Source organism: Papilio polytes, unplaced genomic scaffold (assembly GCF_000836215.1).
Source record: "Papilio polytes unplaced genomic scaffold, Ppol_1.0 DF823868.1, whole genome shotgun sequence".
Classification (NCBI taxonomy): domain Eukaryota; kingdom Metazoa; phylum Arthropoda; class Insecta; order Lepidoptera; family Papilionidae; genus Papilio; species Papilio polytes.
In genome coordinates this window covers 1,336,272-1,360,102 of record NW_013525336.1, presented here as the reverse complement: position 1 = coordinate 1,360,102, position 23,831 = coordinate 1,336,272, and the positions used below count along the sequence as shown (strand labels likewise).

The following is a 23,831-nucleotide window of genomic DNA, read 5'->3' as shown; positions in this document are numbered from 1 at the left end:
GTCTGCCGCGGGGGGGCGCTGCCCGCACTGCCCTCTTCCTCCCGCGCCTCGCGCGCCTCCCGTAGGAACTCGTTAGTGTGAGAACTGTCAGACATACTTTACATGGATTGAGCTTTATTTTAGGTTATACATGTTATATGTTAGGTACCGGATGTTCATTTATAAGTTTGTAGTGTTAAGAAGAAAGTCAGTATTGTGCTGGAGCATCGCAACACTAGATTATTTGCATGGATGTCCCATCCCTATGACATCAGTCAATGTCATTCACACATTAGAATAGCCACACTGGAGGGAGTTATATGACTGTCTGATAGTAGATATCAAGAAGTTCATACTTCGCCAAAAACGGAAGATATCTAATGTAAAACCGCTTTAGGTTTGCTATTAACATCGTCATCTCTCCTATCTTATCCTACTCCCGTAGTGTAGGCACCGGATTTTCGTCCTCCAAATAACTCTATCTTCAGTCATCTAATAATAATAATAATAATAACTCATTTAATCAGGCATCACTCATTTAATCTCATCTCAGTCACTCTCTTCATCATGTCACCTTTCACGCAATACATCCATCTCCTACTACGTCTACCTCTACCGTTGTACCCCTCCACGTCCTGTTTCTTACATACGATTCATACCTCCTCATAACATGCCCATCCCACGCTAACCTTTTAACATATATATACCTATAGATAGTCTTTGGTTAAATAAATAAAAATTTTTACTCACTGTCTTAGTGCGGGCAGTAAACGTTCCTCGTACGCCTCGAATGTGGACCTTGGACCTGCGCTCTTATTTCTACGCCTCACTAACGTACCTATAAAATTAAGAAAAAGTAACACTTAATTAATTGTTTACAAGTTTAAAACATAAGGCATTTATTACTGAGTTTCTTAATCTTCAATGATTATTCATGACTGAATATAAAAGTCTTGTAGTATCATGAGGATGGCATGGCATGGCACAAGGGAGGACTGGAAATTGCTCTATCGACAAGAACTAATATAGTTCTTGAGTAAGAGAGAGAATGAGAGAGGAAGAGAGAGAAAGGGAGAGAGAGAGAGACAGGAAGACTAAAAAGGATTTTGTTGGATCTGAACCACGAACAGTCATTACTAAGTGATCACGGTGGTCGTTTTAAATATAATTCTAAACCTTACCATTAGCAGCATTAGGAGTAATACTTCTACGTGGGCTATCAGTCTCTTTTCTTAACTCTTCTTCTTCCTTCTTCTGTATTTCTATCTTATCTTCTACCGGTGCTGGAGGAGGTTGTGCGACTAACTGTATCTCTTCTTGTATTGTTTTTACGGGGGACTGAAAAATAAAACAAGACTTTTTACTACTCGTTTTGGTACAAAAAAAAACCTAGTGCTAATTACTTAATTAGAAAACTTCTTAAAATACGACTTTAAAACTATTTTACTGAAAGTGTTTTGTTAATACTGTACTTTATAGTTTTTTTTAAATAACAGGGCGCGTGCACAGAGTCATATACTTTAGGACGACATTTAGAGCGGGTGCACCTTTGATTAAACTGTGTCACTACAATTGTGCGATTGTCGGTTGCTTTGCAGCCTGTCAACTGTTTAGTTGCACAACTAAAAATCGAGCAGTGTGCGCACCTTCATTTATATGAAGGCTTATGGGCTTATGCTCCTACGAATCATAGGGCGACTAAACAGTTGTGCGATAGATTGATCAAAGGTCACACTATAATTCAGATAAATGTTGTGTTAAGATTAAGGATACTCACATTAGGAACATTAACATCTTCGTCTTCCACACCGTTAACAAACTCGTGCATGACAGGATCAGTGTCGTCTACAGGCGGAACTGGGGAGGGGATGTCGAGGCTGAGTGTCCCCGCCACCACTGAGGGTGACAGGTGATGAGAGAAGTCGTATGCTTGAGGCATTGATGAGTCGTTCCGGGAGTCAGGCTGGAGGATAAGCGATAAGTTAGTTCTTCATCTAAATACAAAAGAATAGAATATTAATGTTGACAGTTTAAATAAGTATATAATGTAAAGACTATTAAGAAATACATAGACTAGACATATGGAACAACATTTTTTTACCGGTAACTTTGAAAGGTACTTAAAGTTGTTAAGTTTAGTACGCCATCTCGTGTCCTTGTATTAACATGTTATTAAACATTTTACAAAATTATAATAAGCTCCATCTTTTGTTATAAAATAAACTAAACAGTTTCACAAAATAAAATATAAACATTGAAATTTTATTTAGTGACATCTATTGGCAATATTTTAAAACTTCTTTGATATTAAGTAACGGAGTAATCTTATTATTATACTAACACCATCCTCTTCAAACAGCCTACAAAGTTGTGGATCTTCTTTAACCCCGACTAAAGCATCTGCGATCCTGTCCCTCATCCTGCGCGCCAGCTCGAAGTCATCTCGAGCTGCAGCGGTGCGCTTCCTCAACCTCCAACGACCTATCCTGATGCCGGCGGCTGCTAACGCTGATGATGCGGACTTCAAACGTCTGGCGTACTCGAAACGTTCCTCTGGAGATATAACATAACAGGTAAAGCGCAGCAGCAAATTCAATACCACGGGTATACAGAAGACTTGTAAGAGTATTTCCGCGTTTAGTTTAATAAGTGTTAGAGGCCGTTTTCTAATATTTTACTTCTGTACATCGGAAGACGTGTAACGTGACCTTTGACTAAACTATCGCACAACTGTTTAGTCTCGCTCTAATTCCTATAAGCTTATATGAAGGTGCACTACTCGATTTTTAGTTGTGCAAAACAGTTGAGCTGCAAAACAATCGACAATCGCACAACTGTTGTGCTGTTTAGTCAAATGTGGGCGTCGCTCTTAATAATAATAATAAAGCCTTTATTGCTATAGATATTTTACAATATGTTTCCTACAATACTATAAAACAAAATTTATTATAAACATAGTTATTTTTCACTACTGTCTTGATGAATTGCTGACTGTTTTTGTTATTTAATCCTCTATCTACAGCGTGTCCTCGGACACAGGCCTCCTCTACAGATTTCTATTTCTTTCCTAGGTTTCACTAGTTTCTAATCGTTCTGTAATGCTTCTTCTCTGTTGTTTGTAAAAAGTATTATGTTTGGTACAACTAGCATGTCCTGATACTCTTATGTATTCTTATTATTATTATTAGCCGATATCAAGCATTTTAGGTGGTTAGATTTTTAACTGTTAACTGTTTTACAGATTGATAAATAGTACTTCAAAGTAATTGTACTCACCGGCTACAGCGTTTTTCTTTTTCTCATCAAGATTCCTGACCAGGTCAGCTATTTCGTTGTCCACGTACATGACAAAAGCAAGGTCATCGTAAGGGGAGTAAGTTGGCTCGGATTTGGGTGTGGCTGGAGTTGTTTTACCTTCCTCGTCTACTTCAATACCAAGGACATTCACTGCCATTAGAGCTACCTGTAATCCGATTATTTATAACATTAATCAGAGATGTAAGGTTAACTAATTGGATTTTAATGTATTCATTACTAGCTTTCATCCGCGTCATTGTCTCCGTGAAATTAAAAAAAAAGTGAGTAGCCTTCCTTTAGTGTTCTTCCAGACCATCCTTTACGTCTATGCCGACTTTCATCGAGATCCGTTCAGCCGTTTACGCGACAAACTCTAACAAACATCCATCCATGCATCTAAACTTTTGCATTTATAATATTAGTAAGATTAGTTTTCTTGTATAAAAATCATGGTATACCTGATCGTTATCATGCGCTGGTGGATGTGGACCTGACAGGCGAAGTTTTACGAAACGCGCGATGGTAGGTTCTGGAAGGGCAGCGGATCTGCAAAGGAAAACAAACTTTGAATTACATCTTGCTGAATTTAGTTTGTCACTAAGAGTCACATTTAGTACCTCTTAACAACTCTGTGCGGAGATAAGTTAAGTGTTTCTTGGTGATTTACTATGTCTTACTGTCTCAAGTTATATTACCTAAGTTCCCTAGTGCGAGCTTGCGGCGCTGGTCTGGCGAGGGTGACGCGGCCCACGCTAGTGTAGGTGGCCCCGCACGGCGTCGCCGCGCCCTCTGACACCAGCCCGCCTGACACCAGTACTTCTACGCACGCCGCTGAACATCACAAATAATATTTACATTTATATTAGACCGGGCGAATGAATGTTGTGCTATTGTCAATTGTTTCGTAGCCTATTCAACTGTTTAGTTGCACACTAAAAATCGCGTAAGTAGTGTGAGTATCTCCATATTTAGCTCATAGACTTCTTGGATCTTATCACAGGTAAATGCATTACAAACTATCGCCTTTAGCATATAGCAGCGTTAATCGTTTTCAGTTCGCATATCAGTATACAATTTGCGTACGATCTATTTGGACTAAACTTCAACGTAGGAAGAGTAATTGTCGCTATTAGTTATGGGAATGAGAATAGCATAATGCTTACGTATAAGCTGGTGGTGTGCAAGCAGCTGTAGCTTGTGGACGCTGGTGACGTTGGCGAGACGCAGCAATAGCTCGTGGGGCGGAGCGCCGGCGCTGCGCCAGCCACGGGCTGCCGGGCCCTGCGCGTTTAGCTCGCATGCCGGGTAGCAGCTGTCCTCACCTTACACACAAAATAGTCAATATCAAACAGAAGACATTGACACACCTACGAAGAGAATACATCTTAGTATATTGGCCGGTTTCCCAGCTAAGTTTGACCGTTCGTTAGTGTTTTTGGTTCCGTAAATTCATGAAATGCGTTTGCGAACTACGTAACTTGAGTTTTACTCTGTTGAAACATGGGTCTACCTAACACTAATGAATCATTAAGTAATGATAAAATTAATGTGAACTTCAGAAACCCAGTTTAAGAGCGGGCGCACACCGTTGACTAAACTAACGCATGATAGTTGTGCGATTGTCCATTGTCTCGCAGCCTCAACTGTTTAGTTGCACATCTAAAAATCGATTTAAAAATCGATGTTAATTTGAGAAAACACTGTTTTTTTTTTACAATTCATGAGTTATAACTATGATTCTATCGATTCCAACTTCTATAAGAATAAAAATCGAAAATCGATAAGATTCATGACTGATTTTACACAACCATCCCTACTAAAAATGAAGTGAATTGTCAACTAACCTAAAGTATTAAGACACACTATAGTAGTTATTCATTAAAAAGCACGGCATCAAAAGACAGTATATTAAATTGCACTACGTATTTTTAACGGAAAAAATTGACCGCTTCTTTTATAATAAAAAGCATGAATAAACCGTATTCAAACGCATGGTATGAAAGAATGAAGTTTTAATTGCGTGGTTTGCGTTTCCGGGATGATTGCCGACTTCAATCAAATTGCTCGACTCGCTGCACTAACTTCGTACATACGAGTACAAACAGACTGCATTGCGGCAAAGGGAAATTGGAATGAAATATGTTAGTAAACTCTGAACTAATTCAGAAATATGAATCCATACTAAGTTACGTAATAATATTTGTGAAAGTAAATAAATAGAGGCTACTTCAAGTAGTTTCCTTAAATAATTCAATCAACATAAGTTATTTCATTTAAGTCTACGTAAAGTATGATTGGAGATCGTCATGCTGTCATTAGAGAACAATCTAACTAGTTGTACCAATTATTGTATGTATTGTAATAACTCAAAAACTACTAGGCCGATTTCGACAATTCTTTCACCATTAAAAAGCTACGTTTATTGAGTACATAGGCTGTATTTTTTATTATCTTTGTAATTTCATGCGAGCGAAGTCGCAAGCAGCAGCTACTACCTAATAAGAAACCTTGAGACAGAGACGACACAAACAATGTTAAAATCCATTATGATTGTTTGCGACCCGAACAGAACTAGCGTAGACCTAAACATAGACTGTACAATATAGCAACAATTACATAGCTATTGGAATATTAAATCGGCTGTACAAATCGATAGTAACCAGACACGGCGACTAGACTGTCTGGCTCCGCTCTGACATGAATCTTTTATTAATTCTATTGTCTAGAAGACAAATCTGTCTAATTTGTTACGATTACATGTTACGTGGCGTTAACGATAGGATATACTAAGAGCGTGTGCACACCTTTGACTAAACTATCGCACAACTTTTTAGTATGAGTTTATATGCGCACTCTACTCGATTTTTAGTTGTGCAACTAAACAGTTTCATTCGATAATCGGACAATGTTGTGCGATAATTTGGTGGAAGGTGTGCGCTTAGCTTTAAGAATAACTTAAGTTGTCTAGATATATCTGATTAAGGATTTAGGGTTTCTTTCAATAGTTCTACTTAAAGTGACAACAGAAAACGGCTTAGTTGTTGAGGTTCTACATGTAAAACGGATTACCAATGTTTGCTCTTTGATACTTATGAAGACGTTCTAAATTTGGGCAACGCCACGCGCTTTACCGCCTTAATATAATGTTCATAATATATTACGGATTGTTTTTGTCTGGTATTACATGATTATGTTGGTTTAAAATATTCTATACTAGCTTTCGCCCGCGACTTCGTCCGTGTGGAATTAAAAAATACAAAAATGAATAGCTTATGTGTCCTTTCAGACTATCCTCTACATCTATGCCAAATTTCATCGAAATCCGTTGAGCCGTTTAGGCTACAAACTCTAACAAACATCCATCCACCCATCTAAACTTTCGCATTTAAAATATTAGTAAGATAAAATATAATAGCTCCTATTTTGATAGCTTCTCCACTACTTAATACACTTGTATATCCAAATGGTTATCCTACTCCCGTAAGGTCGGCGCACCGGGTTTTCGTCCGCCAAAGCACTCTATCATCCGTCATCTCAGTCCACTCACTCCCTTCTTGATCATGTCACCATTATAACTTATATTCATGACAAAATTATTTAATAATTATACAAGTAAATAAATTAATAAATTACTTGCTATAAGATTCTGATTCTTGTAAACTACTTTTTATTATTCTGTTCCGTTCCAAAAGGAATCGTTAATTTTTAGAATTCATTCCTTCCTAAGTCTCCACCAAAACATAAAAAATTGCTTGGCTTATTTATTAATGAAAAGCATTTCTGCGTGTTTTCGATATTTAGGGCCTGTCCCACCACTGGCTGATAGCTCAGATAGCTTAAAAGTGACATCACAGTTAAGGTAACAAAATCCGATATTTCCATCACATATTTTACACGTTGTTATCAGACAATTTACAATTTGGTAGGACAGGCCCTTAACCTAATACCGACCAATTATAGCATTTATTTTAACAAAGCGGCAATTTAGATCTCATTTGAAAGGATTTACATACCATTATCTTCTAATAAATGAAAATGTCTATTTAGTTATCCTTTATAGAAACATTTACGCTTAGATATAGACAAAAATAACTATTAATTAGTAACTACAGAAATTGTATTTAATTATGTACTTACTTGTTGCGTAAACGATGTGGAAGGGAATGCGTTTTGGCATTATCTGATCGCTACCTTCCGGCTTCATGTAGTATCTTTATATTTACTTCCATTTTCTAACAAATTATTAAATAATAAAAAAACAAATAGATAAAACACGATAAATTAAAACACATTCTGTTAACGTGAGGTTAAACTACATTTCTAATGTAAAAGTTGTTTTAGAATACATAAGAAGTGATGTTGAGAGTTGAAATGAAACGATTGTGTCGGCTGGGGATAGGGGATGTTCAGCGCTGTGTGGGCGGTAGTAAGAAAATCAATAGCAGTTACCGGGTGCTCCTCACTGCCCTCTCTCGCTCGGATATCGAATAGCGCCATCTATTATTGAAAAGCAAAACCAAAACAAAAATACACTAAGACTATTACAATTTCACCACCTTTTATTACTTTTTTCTATAGATATGGAAAAAAATGTATTTAATTTGATATTGCTATGTTTTGACTATAAAATATTGTTAATGTTACTATAATTATAAACGCGCAAGTTTAGATAGATGTTTTTTTTTATATGAGCAGGGGGCAAAAGGGATGCGGGAACACAAATGTTTGTTAGAGTTTGTAGCCTAAACGGCTGAACAGATATAGGTGAAATTTCGCAAAGACGTAGAGGATAGTCTGGAAGAAGACATAGGCTACTCTATTTTTTGTTTTTTATTAATTCCACGCGGACGGAGTCGCGGGCGAAAGCTATTCATAGAATAAACAAGGAAAAGACGGAAAGAAAAGACTCAAAATAAAAATATCAATTTTGGGAATTGACATCTTATAAGCTAATTTTGTAATAAAACATACACTTTTCAAATAATAATTTATTATATTCTGCAGAAATCGGCCTGTGTGGTAGCGACGATCCAGTCTAGGAATGACGTGACGCGCGTGTTGACGGCGGGCGAGCCTGACGCGCAGAACGCGCCGTAACTGACGAGACCCACGCTATAAAGAAGGCCGTTTGACGGATCCGTGTATAACAGAGGACCGCCGGAGTCGTCCTGTCAATAAAAGTCTGTATAAGCATTTTCCCTAAATTATTAAGTAACTTACGTGTTCTTTCTGACTGTTTTATATCTGTGTCAAATTTTATCGAGATCTGTTGTGGTCGTTTTTAGTCATTCCGAGACCGACAGACTTGTTTTGAGTCCCGGAGGGTCCTACTCAGAATGGCACTAGGATCAATTCCAACTTGCAAATTAAAAGAACAAAAGCAAATTAACAAGTTAATATAGATAGATAGATTTGGTATGAAAAATCCACTGTAAGTTACTTTACAACATTAAAAAGATAGGAATACGTCGAATCTACAAAGATGTCAGAGGGTCATGAAACCCCTCAACATTATAAAGGGTCTAACTATGGATATTTTTTGTAAAAAATGACCATAAGTGTTAAAACCCTACCTGACAGGAGTCCTTGCCAGGAGTGTATGTGCACATCTGTCGTGGTGTGAGCAGCGGCTCAGTGCGGCGGCAGGTGGCCTGGCTGATCACGTCCAGGTCCACCTTCTGCAGCACGTTGGAGGTCGGCCCGCCAGGGAACAGAGTACCCCAACCTAGGAATCGTTAAACTAAAGTAACACAGAGGGAGAAATGAATTTCCAACCGGTGCGTTTATCCTTTCCTTCTATATTCATAACGTGATTGAACACTAGGTTGTCCATTTGCCTATGTCCTTACAGAGGGTCGGCACAGTTTGTGCTGCTCTTCCATACATTTCTATCTCTTACACAATCCATCCATACTTTCTTCGGACTTTCTCTACCTTTGTATCTTTCTTGTTTATGTCCTTATCTCTCCGCATAATATGTCCAGCCTATACTATCCTTTTGCTTCTAGATTTCCCCACTATTGGAGCTATGTTTTTTTTTTTTTTTAATTCTTTATTTCCTGCTGCTATGTTTTGTGCAGCAACCTTGTTATCTTTGTAGATAGATACATTGGAGCTATGTTATAACTTCCTCTAATATACACGTTCTTAAAATGGTTGTAACTCAAAAAAAACTTATGTCTTCTGGGGGCGATACACTTTCTATACAGGAACAAGCGCGACAGACCCATCATTTTCTCAAGACACAGAGCACTTTTGACATCAAATGAAAGCAAATTAACGAATACAATATAAGTATAAAATAAACAAAATGTAAACCTAGGACGGTGACTTTATTTCCGGCGAAGTTGTTATTAAGAAACTTGAATGGCAGACAGACAGGTCCCACGCGGTCGCTGAACGCAATATCCTGCTGTAGAGTTAGGATTGCGATGTCATTGTCATAGGTTGACCTGAAATTTAATGGAAAACATTATTTTAATGAAATATGTTTATTTTAATGAAATAAATATTTTAATGAACAAAAGAATAAATTTTTTAATAAACGTAGAGGTGGAATAAAGTAACATAGGCGTCGCCAGGCGATGATTTAGGGGGGGAGAGCAAACAGATGATTAAGGGGGAGGCAATAATAAAGAGGGCTAAATGTAAAACTACTTTTTTATTTCAAAGAGAACACGTATCAACACAAGATCCAGTTTTTTTCATAAAAAACTAACAAGTCATTTTTAGTAATCTATGTAAATATCTTAAGATTGTAGACCGCTTAGTATTTTGAATTAAATTATTTAATAATTTGTCAATTTTCGAAACTCTAATGCAGCTCCCATTTGTTCCCTTTGTACCGTTGTATAAAGTAACTTTTTTTAATGAAAAGGGTAAATTTCTTCAATAAGCTATGGCTATAAACTCACAAATTGTACAATGGATGTATCCTGATGTCAATGACTCTGAAGCCCTGCGTGGCCGGCGAGTCGCCTGGAACATGGTAAATGTATTAATTGAAAACAGACTTAATCTTGTTACTAAGTATTAATGATATACTAGAGTAATATTTCAAATTAGGACTTTCAGAATTAAATTCGTTTTAGCTGATAAACGGCAGTTATAGACATATTTTCAGTAGAAGCCTAGCAGTTATGAAACTATAGTTTAGAGGTAGCCTATTTACTTCTTTACTTAATATTAGGTGTTACCCGCGACTTCGTCTGCGTGAAATTAAAAGATAATAAAAATGTAACCTATATTACTCACTGAAAATAAAATTTAAAATATAGCCAATGTTAGGTACTCTGGGATAACATAGCTTTTTAATGGTGAAAGAATTTTTTTAAATCGGCCCAGTAGTTTTTTAATTTACTTACTATAAAACTTGTATAAAAGTGTAGATTTCAAAGATAAAAGATCTGTATCTTTGTATGTAACCAATAAACTCTAAAACTACTAAACCGATTTCAAAAATTCTTTCACTAGCAGAAAGCTACATTATCGCTAAATGACATAGGCTACATTAATAAATAGGATATTTTTAATTTAGCGCAGAAATCGCGAGCAGAAGCTGGTCTGTACTATTATAAAGAGGAAAAAATTGTGTTTTAGGATTGTTGTATTTATTTAAATAACTCAAAAACTACTGAGTCGATTTCAATAATTCTTTCACCATTAAAAAGCTACGTTATCGTTGAATATCATAGGCTATATTTTCACGTGGACGAAGTCGAGAGCAACATCCTGTTATAGATAAAGATACCACAATTCCTATACAATTGGTAAAACATTTAAGTTCTGACCTACATTGACGTCATGTTCTCCAACAACAACGGCGATATCGTTGACAGTCCGTCTGATGACGCAATGGGCAGCTGTCAGAATATGACGGGCGCTTATTATGACGCCGCCACACTTTATCTGTCTGATGTCAACGTACACCACACCCGCCATCATGGGGAACTCGTTCACGCCCGTCTCCTGACCACCTACTATACGGTTCTGGAAGACGGATCTATGTCAGAATTACCATAAACCAATACCATGTTTTTGTTTATATTTAGTGTTAGTCGTAAGTTTATATTTAACGAGCAGTTCCGGTGCGGCTTCATCAGCATGAAATTATAAAAAAAACTGTATTCTATTTTTTAAATTTGTTAAATTCTCTGTAAATGCCAAAATTCAAATGAAGAAATGACAACGAAGGCCTTCGACATTGGATAATTACCGTTACCATAGCACGTTTGCTTCCTTGATGTTGGCAGCTTGTATTTATGGTCCCTTTCCCACATTAAGGTTTTACCAAATTTTACTGCCCTAAGTTTAATAGCGTGATAGGCTAAAGCGTGTCGGAAGTGTAGGGTTGTTTATTAAAAAAATATGATTCAAAAATATACTGTAATTGATAACATCCTACATAAAAAAGTAGTGTGTGCTATATATTAGTATACATGTAGAGGTATAGATTAGTTCTCTACTCACCGATTTCTTGTATCCGCAGCGACATGGTGTAGGTGTGATAGCCGCTTGTTGCGCTGTCAGCTGACAATAAAAACGGCCCCCGCTGCTATAGTATGATGATATCAAACCTTATAGAAATAAAATGCGATAATTTATTGTCTGCAACTTTGCACCTGTAGTTGAGGATGTTAAGCGATTTTGATGAATTTTAATTGAGTAAATTATCGAACTTCGACAACGTGGAATGGACAACTCTATTATTATATAAAAAAGGACTGAATAGATTTGGGATTGACGAATTGCAATTATAAATAAATCTACATTTTTTTTCAAAGCAACCGCTTGTGCAGCTATAATACATCGCATGAAAATGATAGTTTTTGAGTTGAGTTAGATTCTGAGGGGTCGTTAATAGGTTCGTTTACGTTATAAAAATAAATTTTGCGACTTGTTTGAAAAAGTGTAGTTTTCTACAATCTTATAGAGACTTTCTTTTAGTGCTTCAAGCGGCTTTTTATATATTTTTTAAATGTCATTTAAGGCATCAGCGGGTTATTTTTGTTTACGTCATTTCCGGACTTCGATGTTATCTTACATGTTACAATAATTTACAATATTTTATCTACTGGTGCCTTTTTCATATCAAACTTAGTTAAGTTTTGGACCAATTTATCGCGATCTTAATAAAAATGATTAGACAGCGGCACAATTATCAAAAAGTAAATCAACATTTTTTTTTTATCGATGATATTAGTTATGTTTACAAAACACATTTGTTCACCGTTCTTACTAGAAGGTATTTGCATAGTGGAAAAGAAATTAAAAGATGTAATTAACCAACTCGTACTGGGCCAATTGATTTACTTAGTAAGCCTTTACTTCACCTGTTTTTTTATCTTAAGGTGGCAAACAAGCAAGTGACCACCTGATTTCACCTAAACAGTGAAGCGACTGCTGCCCATAGACATGCATATTGCAGATGCGATACCTTTGATCCTCGGAGAGAATGCACAGAAAGAGAATATTGCCCCTTCCTATCAAGTTCACTTTCCCTTTTCATCCTGTCCTTATAAAAAGTGGGTGAAAGGGGAAGATAACTAAAATTAGGCACACAGTACATCCACTCATCAGAAGGTACAATATGTATTGTAGAATGATTTCCTATTCACGCCTGTCTTCTGAGTGTTATTGATGTTAGACCTAGAAAGTCTAATCGTGCAACGTCTACCACTCTACTATAGGCTCCAGATTCAGGAGTGGAGACGTGACCTGACGATGAATCTAACCTACCTATTGATATCCTCTGTGCTACAGATGTTACGCTGAGCGTGCCTCTGCCGCAGTAGTACTCTGATGACGACAACTGAGGATCTCCAGTTCTAGATATCAGTAGACGGTCCATCGAACACATGTTGCTCTATGAAAAACAAATATTACACAAATTATTGACATATTATTCTTATCAGAAACACAGAAATACTCTCCATTTTAGGGGTATTTTCTATCTGGTTCGGTGATTAAATCTGTAACATGTTGTGTTCACAATTTACCTGAGGTAGATTAATTTCGGGACAGTCGAGCTTGCAGTTGTAGCCAGTAGGACAGATGCCGATCCATCGACACTGCACCCCCGGGGTGTAGTTACGGGGATAGCCAGGGCTGTATACGTAGTACACGCGGTTTGGTTCCACCTTGTTTTGAGATTAAAATAAAAAAAATCATACAGTGTTTTCTTTTATCTTAGAGTAATTTCAACTGTGTAGAGGTAGAAAACTGTTAATGCTTATCTAAGTAAGAGTACAATAAATAAGCGGTGCGCTAAAGTGTTGAACTCTTATGGAAAAGCTTTGCCGATGGCCTCATGACGTCACGTGTCAACTGACAGTAAGTAAGGGACGCGGTCAGTGTTAGTGGGAGAGGGAGTCATCGTCAAAACTTCTGTGCACTATTAATTAAATGTTCAAGTTGAACTACCGTAAAGATTTAAGATATATTTTTGTCAACTGTGTAGTTAATTTATTAAACGAACTCGTAACAACTTACGTTTTGAGTAAAATCACAATTAGGATTTTGCGTCCGGCCGTTATTAACAACAGCGAGCAGGAAACATAAAGTTGTGAATATCATCTGAAAAATAATGTTTGATATTTAATTATACTAAAATAAACTTTTTATTAAAAAAAACAAAACCGTCTTCCAAACAAAATACACTAAAAACGAAACAAAATACACTAAAAACAAAATATTCTCAAAAAAACAGTAAATAATTCCTTGAAAATAGTAAACCTACCCTATTGTAACTGTTATGTCTATATTGTACAATAATTATTACTTTTCGGATAAAAAAAAAATACAGACGAATTAAGTACCTCCTTCATTTGGGAAGTCGGTCAAAAATATAAGATGAAACATTAAAATTTTAAGAAATTAAACTATAAAGAGGCACCTCGAGGGGTGACCGCCCGATAAATTGAAAAGTCATATCTTAGCTGATTCGTATCGATCAGCCGATTAAAATATTAATCGATAAAATACTTCGATAAGAGGTAGAAAGCAATTGTTTTGATTTGGCAAATCAATAAAGTCTATTAGCTAGCAAATTCACTTTCGTGTATTTGCTCTTTACATAGGCGTCGCCATTGAATGAGAGGATGAGGACAGCGCCCCTAGAGAATCGAACATGTCAAATAGTTTTAAACTACTTTGAATAAGACCTTAATAATGGTAGCTACCGCTAGACTTAGCTTAGATCATCTAGAATAACTTTAGATCCTAAGTTAGAACCCTGTCATATCATAGATTTTTTTTAAATCCTATAGAGTACTTTTCTGTCTCTTTATCCTTGACATGAATAACAACTGAAATTCAGATTCAAACAACACTGAACTGAGTTATTTATTACAATAGCGAGCTAGTTTTAAATCTAGATAACGATGGTTACTATGTACACTATTGCAAGCTACAATTTTGCGATTTACACCTTGTTTAATTTTTTAAATTAAATTGACAACTTTTTGTATAAAGTAACGTTAGAAAGAAGAAATGTACATTTTGGTTGTCCATCATGTGTTTTCGTCGTGATTAATAGTAATTGAAAATTTTGTCTTTCAAAATTTGCGATTCAAAGTTACGATAGTATACATAGGAGCCATTTAAGTAGGGACGTTCGTCCTATTGGCATAAATACTTTACTGTGCGCTAGGTCATTAGCATGCCGATTACTGACACACTTGTACGAATTGTTTTTAAATATCGTTTAAGTTTAACAATTAAGAGCAATGATAAGGTAAGGTTTGCTCTACAATAGAACAAGAATAAATAAAGAGTATTAGGCGTCGCCAACCGATGATCTAATGGGAGAGAGGGCCAATGATCAAGGGGGGGCTGAGATCAAGGGGGGCTGAGATCAAGGGGGGGCTAAGGATCAAGGGTGGCTAGTAGTCAATCATCATCTTCCTCCTTATCCTACTCCCGTAGGGGGTCAACTGGTTTTTGTCCTCCACCAAACTCTATCATACGTCATCTCAGTCATCACTCCCGTCTTGATCATGTCACCTTTCACGCAATCCATCTCTTTGTAGGTCTACCTCTACTGGTGTACCTCCACACTCATAACTAACTAGCATATGTTTTTTTTATTCCAAAGAAACTTATCAAGATGTGATCAACTTTTTTATGAAAATCTGACAATTTGATATCAAGTGGGTCTCTATGTAATGTAGGCACCTTAGTATTTACTCTTTATACACTTTAGTAGGGGGCAAATAAACTGTCTTAAAAAGCTTTGTCTGGACTGTTTATTTACTCACGTGACTAAGTGACAAGACATATAAAGTTTATAATAAAAGTTTTAAATTTCGGAAGAATCGGATTTTAAATTACTGGTTATTTTGAAAAAGGTTGTATGACATAATATTACTATCGTAATTAGATTCGAATTGTCATTTATTTATTTCAAATAATAAAATTAATTACCTTGACTAACTGCTGTATAAACTCTTCAATAACAATTTTTATAAACCAAAACTTTATACCGATCACCAAAACATTTGACTTTTAAAAAAAAAGTTAATCGCAATCAAAAACAACGTTCTGTCAGTTTTCCCGCCAAGACGCGATCGACGGGTGACATTTACGCGTCGTGTGAAACATTCGCGGTGCTATTAATTGTTTTAAATGCTTCATTAGCACATCAAATGTTGATAAGAGAATAGCGGCCGCTACAATCACTGCTGAAAAGGTTTGCATGATAAGGAAAATGTTTTCAACCCGCCCGCATTATGACGTCAATTCAAATGTCATGTTCACATCTCGGTTCAATAAAGTATTACGGTTATAAGTTAACTAGTTTTAGCTCGCGACTTCACCTGCGTGAAATCTAAAAATAATACACTCAGTGATAATACAGCTTTTTAATGGTGTAAGAACTTTTGAAATCGGTCCAGTAGTTTTTGAGTTATTTCAATACATACAAAAATCCAAATTAGTATACACTAGCTTTCGCCCGCGACTCCGTCTGCGTGGAATTAAAAAAAGGCAAAAGTGAGTAGTATAGGTGTTCTTCCAGACTATTCTCTACATCTGTATCAAATTTCACCGAAGCCTTCAGCCTTTTAGGCCACAAACTCCATCCATCTAAACTTTCACATTTATAATATTAGTTAGATAATAGAGTATTGTTAATAATTCGTTTAATTTAAATAGGTTTATACATTACAGAAATATTTTACTATTAATATTGATAACAACAGTGAATGAATGTAGAGATTTTCGCAGAAAACTTTACGCTTCTTTATGGACGTCGTAAAATGTTCTAGGCTAGGTCTAGGTTGGCTAACATTATAAAGGTCTTATTCTAACAGTGTATCTATTTTAGATTTTTCGATTCTCTACGTCACCTTGCGACACCCATAGCGGCTCTTACTATGTCATACACTGAGTAATAAATATAAAAAAAATTACCATAAGTAAAGATGAGATATTTTTCTTAGAATCGTGATAGGTGATACGGATATTTGATATTCAATAAGAATGAGGTCACGAGTAACTTACCTTGGTTTTGAAAGTTAGATAATGTCCACATGTTTGATAACGTATCAAGGGTGAAAAATAACAAATAAAACAAAAAAGGGTCAAACACACATTGCTATCTCTTTCACTCTCTGTGGAAAAAACGAGATAACAATAGTTTTTGTACCTTTATGTCTACTTTGCGCTACTACTAGGAATACTAGGAATTTTTATTACTAGGAACTACTACTAGGAATTTTTTAGGCCTACTAGGAATACTAAAAAGAGGTTTTTACAAGATTCTGGTGTGTCTTGGATTTCAATCGCAAAGTTGCGAAATGTTCATAATTTCTCGGGTTCTTGTATTTTTTGAAACATTTGTAATATTTATTCCTGATAGACATTTGATTTATGAGGTATTAAACAATATAAAATAAACATTTTACTATTATACTTAAGTAAGTTAGGCTTTACAACAAATTCCGATTCATTTTCAACCGACAAATCGGTCAGGATTATTGAATCCAAGCTATCGCCGTGCTGTCAATTGACAGAGGAAGCGGCCGCCGGTGCTGTTGTATGACGACATCAAATCTGGATGCAGACAAAAAAATATGTGATTAATTGTCAACTTCATTGATAGATGTAAGAAAAAGATTGATTAGAATAGAAATAAATTTTTCGACTTAGAGAAATTGTAAAAGTTTTTCATTTGCACTTAATGTAGGGAGATATTGGGTCACGAAACTGGCCATGTACAAATGTTTATATACATTTAGCTTACGTTATAAAGAAGGAAACAACGTTCTATCCGCTCATATCTTCCAAGAAATTCAAAGATCTGTGTACAGTCAACCAAACTGCATTAGACTGTAATGACTTAGACCTAGTCATCTCCAAGCAGAGTAGACTTGTGTCTTAAGGGCTGGCGCAGGAAGGGTCATGTTGCGAATGTAACCTCATCATCAACTTGCCCTTATCCCTTACGGAGGGTCGGCACATATGTGCTGCTCTTCTATACATCTCTATCAGCCGTCATATCTGAATCCACTCCTTTCTTAAGCATATCCTCTTTCACACAATCCATCCATACTTTCGTCGAATTATGAATACAACCTACCTATTGATATTCTCTGTGCTACAGATGTCACGCTGAGCGTACCTCTGCCGCAGTAGGATTTTGAACTTGACATCTGAGAATCTCCTGTCCTTGATATCACCAGACGATCCATCGATCAATTATTGCTCTACAAATAACGTAAATTATTTTCTTGTCATCTCTGTTTTTTCATCAGAGGATAAGGGAGATGAAAATATCTTACTAATATAAATGCAAAAGTTACTAATATAGATGGATGTTTGTTAAAGTTTGTAGCTTAAACTGCTCTACGGATCTTGATGAAATTTTGCATAGATGCTGATGATAGTCTGGAAGAACATAGGCTACTTACTTTTTAATTCCACGCGGACGGAATCACGGGCGAAAGCTAGTATTTTTTCATGCAGTATTTACCTGGGGTATATTAATATCGGGGCAATCGAGCTTGCAGTGATAGCCAGCAGGACAGATGCCGATCCACCGACACTGCACCCCCGGGGTGTAGTTGCGGGGGTAGCCCGGGCTATACACGTAGTACACGCGGTTTGGTTCCACCTTGTGCAAAGTTAAAATATATTGTGTATAAATTTGAGTGTTTTAAATCGTAGTAGACCTAAGTTATTACTTAAGATTTTGTATAACTAATTGCTTTAGATGTATACTACTAAAATTTTACTTACCCTATGTCTTTAATGTATTTTTACAATTAACGCCTTATGAAGTATAAATTATTTTTTTAATAATAATTTCATACATACATTGTCAGTAAAAAAACAATTAGAATTTTGACTTCGCCCGTAGTTTATAGCAGCAAGCAGAAAACATAAAGTTTTGATTATCATCTGGAAAAAAATATTACTATAACTGATATGTAGATATTTTATAACCTCAAAAATAAATGTCTTTATCTAATACGCACTATAACTTAAAAGATTAATAATTTAAAAGCTATAAAGAATTAAATTTCATACCTTTCTTAATTGCCTTAAAACTATTTAAAAAAACGAAATTAAAAATGCCGAACTGTCAATTTTCCCGCCAAGACAGATGACAAGCGTTGTCTGAATGAAGCGCCGCTAGAAAATGTTTTAAATACCTTATTATGATATCAAATAGTGATAAGGGGACAAAATAAATAAAGGTAATACGCATAGAAAATACGATAGGAACTTTTTTGGTTTCACAAATTAATGTTATGAATTTTTATCAGTTAATATAATTGCAACTAGCGTAATTAATGTAAACACTCAGAGCCAGAGATCCCGCCAGGATGGCGCGATGTCCAATACGTCTGACATTGACAGGTGTGAGTTAGGGATGGGACGTCTATGCAGATAATCTAGTGTTGCGCCTATTCTCCAACGCTGTACCTAGTTCTGAACAGAGTATTCCTGCCAATTTAAACTCAATAGAAATTATTAGCACTTTTGTCTAAATGGAGACTTTTAGTTAGACGTTTACCTCATTGGTGAGTATAAGCTTTTAAAAAGTCATGAGAATATCAAAGGTGGGGAACATAAAGTGGGGAGTAAAGGTAGACGGTCCTGTTTCCCTTATAAAAAAAGGATTGGAAGGGAAAATGAATCTGACGGATGCATTGAAAGGGAAATATCCTCGACATCGATTAGTTATAAAGATAAATAAATTAACATAAGAAAAGATGATATATTTTTCTTAGAATCGTGAAACATAGGCGATATGGATATTTGATGTTTAATTAGAATGAGGTCAGGTAGACTTACCTTGTTTTGAAAGTAAGATATTTACATATATTAGAAAACATAGATCTCAAGGGTACATTTAGAAATAACAAGTACGTAATACGGATTCAAGATAAAATAAACCTATAACCTAAGTTACAGCTGAAATAAAAGAACCAAAATGTTCTTATCCGTTCTGATTCATAAAGTCAATTCGCCGAAATAGCGAAGTGACCCAAACATCCGTAATTGCAGTGCGTCTCCCTTTATCGTCAGTGGAGAAGACGGACATAAAGAGCATATTTCCTCTTCCTGTGAATCTTCATTTTTATACTTTTTACGAATTAAAAGATTTGCGGGTACAGAATTTTGTGCATTTTCCAATACAAAGAGAAACTGATGTGCATTTTAGTTTATTTTTTAAGGAAAATTTAAAAAAGACAAGGGCATTGGCTTTACAATTATCAATACGTGTAGTACACAAACTTAGGGTCCGTTTGCACTGAGGCAGGAACAAAACAAAATAATAATATCTCAATTTTTTCAACGAGAATGAATGATGATAATGTTAAAAGATTGTCTCGTCAGTGGAAACCCACTGTAAACATTTACTAGATACACTCATATCTTAATTTCACCCACATGCGTGTGGCCTTAGAATTCTTTTATCACTGACGTATTCATGTGTAACCGAACAATTGCGAATTTGTTCATTATACAATCTGACTAGTGATATTGTAAACCACAAACTAGTTAATGACATTTTAACTTTTGTGTGTTGAATCGTTAAATAAAACAGCAAAAAAAATATTTATAAATTTATTTGAATTAAAACTACATTACTATTGCAAATAATTTGTACTAATAAATATAATTTCACTACAATATCATATTAAATAACATAAATGACATAATTACTTCCAATATATTAATATCGTACATCTATTTTTAAAGTATTCATATTTGCGCTATATAAATTTTCATAAAAAAACTAACGAAGACATCATCAACTTGCCCTTATCCCTTACGGGGATCGGCACAGTATGTCCTCTTCCATACATCTCTATCAGCCGTCATATCTGAATCCACTCACTTCTTAAGCGTATCCTCTTTCACACAATCCATCCATACTGTCTTCCTCTTCCTTTGTTGCCATCCACATTCAAGTCTTAATGACTTAACCAAAAGAAGATTTAAGCATAAGTATTCCTTTTATTTAAAACTTTATTTCTAAAATTGACATCCATAAAAAAATTCCTTTTGTATAACTTTAAAGCCAGATTTTTGTGATACATTCTATACTAACATATAACATCCAATCTAAAGGCAGGAATACACATCCCAGTAGATAATACTGACATGGGAGCTACAAATACAAATACAAATATTTTATTGGTAATCGAATTACAAGTCATAATTTAAAAAAAAACTTTACATATATTAAAAATGAATGAATAATAATTGTGTACATAAAACAATCAAGGAAGCAAAAATTCTTCGAAACTATAGAAGGCTTTTTGTATTAGCCATGACCTAAGTTTATTTTTAAATGACGCGAGACTGGTAGCCGCTGTGACGGCACATATACCTAACTGGCATGTATGTAACGCGATATTTGATTTTGTGACAGCTTTCATATTAGTAAGGGGGCAAGGAAGGGAATGAGGAGAATACAAAACTCACATCTGTAATATAATCTCGTGTATTATATTACAGATGTGCATATATGAATAGCGTCAGTAGCTAGCCAGTAACTTTTCTATTACTGGCATGTGTATTTCCGTCTTTACTCCAGAATAGAGTTCGTCCACAAACTTATATGAAACGCATTTAAGTATCTTGCTATCTCTACATCTATGCCAAATTACATCCAGATCCGTTTAGCAGTTTAGGCTACAAACTCTGACAAACATCTATCTAAACAATCGCTTTTATAATATACCTAAGATACTTATACCTTCTAGAATATTTGGACTAACAAATGCAAAAGGAATTTTCCACTTCATAGTTTTAGATTTAAGCCTTATCCCATCAAATTGTAAATTGTCTGATAACAAGGATTATTCCCAACCGTATTTTATTAACCTGCTCTGTCCCCATTTCAGAATAAAAAGTTTCATGCGTCCACTAGTCCCACTATCACCAATAAGACGACAGATGGAACGGTTACGACGTAAAATAAGTTCCAACTGTCCCCTCGTCGCAAAAGATGAGACGGATGAAACTTTTTATTCTCATCTGTTCCCACGTGGGGACAGAGCGGGGTGACGGTTGGGTATAATCCAATAACAATCCTACGTGCAAAATATGTGATGGGAATACCGGATTTTGTTACCTTATCTGACAGTGACATTTTTAAGCTATCTGAGCCTCTATCAGCCAGTTGTGGGACAGGCCCTAAGGAAAAGTAATATTCATTTGTTACCTTTTCTTTTTTCTTTATCTTGATAATATCCTCCGGAACTGGGAACTAATTTTACGTTTTTCATATCTTTTTTATCTTTTTCTTTAACGGAAGAACTATCGGAAGATGAGTTGGAAACTATTCCTTGCAGACGATGAGCATTGGTTTGACTTAACCTATAATAAAATGTTGTTTAGTGATATTTCAGTTTAAATCAATATTTACATTGCTAAAGTTATATTTTCTCAGTGAAGAATTAAAAAAAAACAGTCTATAACATTCCCATGTATATCAGCTACCTTCCTGTTAAAGTCCAGTCAAAAACGTTAAAGCCGTTCCGGAGTTTACCCGGAACAAGCGCGACTTGCAGACAGACAGCCATATATTTTTTTATTCACAGTTACTTTCAGACTATCTTCTACATTTACGGCAAATTTAATTTAGATCCGTTCAGCAGTTTAGGCTAACTCTAACAAACATCCATCTAAACTTTCGCATTTATAATATTAGTAATTTTAACAATTAATATAGTTGTTACAAGCGTAATTTAAACACTCAGAACTAGAGATCTCGACAGGATGGCGCGCTATTCCAATACGTCTAATGACATTGACAGCTGTCAAAAAGTGACGGGACGTCAATGCCGATAATCTAATGTTGTACTAATTTGTGTAAAAGTGTCAGTACTAATTTTCTTCTTAACGGTAAGAAGTAAGATACTTTACGTTAATAACCATTTGTCTAGTTTGTGTCTTATCTTACCTGACTTCTTCAACATCGGCTACTTTATCAATAAGGCTGCGTATGATGCCCTCCTTGTGCTCCAGAGCGGCCGCCGCACGCTCCAGCTCGCGGCGGTGCTCCGCCTGCGCGGCGGCCGCGCGCCGCTCCTGCTGCACTATACGACGCTCTAGTTCCTCTAGAGACGTGTAAGCGCGGGATTTCACTGCCTACGTCGGAATTTCAATAAAAAAAAACCGACAAGAACAGGATTTTATTGCCTATTAGTTATCTGTATTTCAATATATTTGAATATAACAATATAAAAAAGAAAATAAGGTGTGAAACTAAAAATACTAACAAAATGAAATTGTAAAACGCTATGGAAATGAAGGTTTGTTATTAGTGTTTGTGAGGTTACATACGTATATTATTAAAAATTCAATTCATCAAATTGTAAATGTCAAAATTCAAATTGTTGAAATTGTTTGTTAAATTACAAAGGTATTATTGGATGAGAATTTAAATAATTATGGAAACGCTTCTTTGCTGCTATTAACTTACAGTATCTGTCGCTGTCAACCCCTTAAGTTTAAAAGCGTGAATATATATAGGCTAAAGCGTATAAGTGTAGGGCTTTTTTATTAAAGAAAGAATTATATTAAAAACTAGCTGTTCCCGTGCGACTTCATCCGCATGAGATTATGAAAATTTTATTTTATTGTTTACATCTGTCAAATTATCAATTACAAATGTCAAAATGACATGATGACAACCTTGGTTCCTTGATGTTGGCAGCAACTCATGGTCTCTTTCCCACATTAGGGTTTTTATCCAAAATATTTACCCCCTAAGTTTAATGGGGTTAAAATATATCGCCTAAAGCGGGACACAAGTGTAGGGCTTTTTTATTAAAAAAATGTATTAACTATTCAAAAATATGGTGTAATTGCTGACATCTTAGGCAACAAAGAAGTGTGTGTTTACGCTTTATTATAAAAGTATAGATATGTTGTGATTACTGACATTCTACGTCACGAAGCAGTGTGTTTACGCTATATTAGTATAGGCAGATTAGTAAGGATTGTTTGTTTTTGTAAACTATTAGAATAAGTGAAGTGCATACTTTTATCTCAGTTTTTATAGTATCGAGTGCGAGCAGCGCGTGCTGCAA

The 23,831-nt window shown here is 35.6% G+C and overlaps 4 protein-coding genes across 4 annotated transcripts in view; all 4 read right to left on the bottom strand.

Annotated features, from left to right (window-relative positions):
* LOC106103088 (centrosomal protein of 104 kDa) overlaps positions 1-7,480 on the bottom strand; it is a 15,268-nt gene extending 7,788 nt beyond the window's left edge. Inside the window, exons 1-9 of the mRNA XM_013282754.1 lie at positions 7,414-7,480; positions 4,440-4,598; positions 3,972-4,107; positions 3,735-3,822; positions 3,256-3,442; positions 2,321-2,532; positions 1,757-1,942; positions 1,161-1,317; positions 730-817 (exon numbers count right to left, since the gene is read on the bottom strand). Of these exons, the coding sequence (XP_013138208.1) occupies positions 730-817; positions 1,161-1,317; positions 1,757-1,942; positions 2,321-2,532; positions 3,256-3,442; positions 3,735-3,822; positions 3,972-4,107; positions 4,440-4,598; positions 7,414-7,480 (1,280 nt within the window). The remainder of the gene's footprint in view (positions 1-729; positions 818-1,160; positions 1,318-1,756; positions 1,943-2,320; positions 2,533-3,255; positions 3,443-3,734; positions 3,823-3,971; positions 4,108-4,439; positions 4,599-7,413) is intronic.
* Positions 7,481-8,249: 769 nt separating this feature from the next.
* On the bottom strand, positions 8,250-16,125 carry LOC106103184 (venom serine protease-like). Its single transcript, XM_013282870.1, has 10 exons — positions 15,700-16,125; positions 13,768-13,851; positions 13,275-13,415; positions 13,015-13,141; positions 11,746-11,852; positions 11,067-11,265; positions 10,191-10,254; positions 9,595-9,728; positions 8,850-9,001; positions 8,250-8,444 (listed from the first exon to the last, which is right to left on the bottom strand). Exons 2-10 carry the CDS (start codon positions 13,849-13,851, stop codon positions 8,268-8,270), a joined length of 1,185 nt encoding a protein of 394 aa, XP_013138324.1. The 5' UTR covers positions 15,700-16,125; the 3' UTR covers positions 8,250-8,267.
* An 887-nt stretch (positions 16,126-17,012) lies between these two features.
* On the bottom strand, positions 17,013-20,268 carry LOC106103116. The gene is given in 4 exon segments (XM_013282784.1): positions 17,013-17,328; positions 17,855-17,981; positions 18,248-18,388; positions 18,592-20,268. Coding segments are annotated over 4 exon segments (417 nt in total). The 5' UTR covers positions 18,676-20,268; the 3' UTR covers positions 17,013-17,263.
* Positions 20,269-21,075: 807 nt separating this feature from the next.
* The window catches only part of LOC106103087 (centromere-associated protein E), a 10,943-nt gene continuing 8,187 nt past the window's right edge, over positions 21,076-23,831 (bottom strand). The window contains exons 12-14 of the mRNA XM_013282752.1: positions 23,784-23,825; positions 22,700-22,887; positions 21,076-22,113 (exon numbers count right to left, since the gene is read on the bottom strand). Of these exons, the coding sequence (XP_013138206.1) occupies positions 21,948-22,113; positions 22,700-22,887; positions 23,784-23,825 (396 nt within the window). The 3' untranslated portion in view covers positions 21,076-21,947. The remainder of the gene's footprint in view (positions 22,114-22,699; positions 22,888-23,783; positions 23,826-23,831) is intronic.

Excerpts from the sequence above, each read along its gene's own strand:
- LOC106103184 (XM_013282870.1), bottom strand. The coding sequence starts at position 13,851 with ATGATATTCACAACTTTATGTTTCCTGCTCGCTGTTGTTAATAACGGC. Across the intron at positions 13,416-13,767 it reads ATTGTGATTTTACTCAAAAC|GTGGAACCAAACCGCGTGTA; the intron begins GTAAGTTGTTAC and ends TCTCAAAACAAG. Across the intron at positions 10,255-11,066 it reads AGAACATGACGTCAATGTAG|GCGACTCGCCGGCCACGCAG; the intron begins GTCAGAACTTAA and ends ACCATGTTCCAG.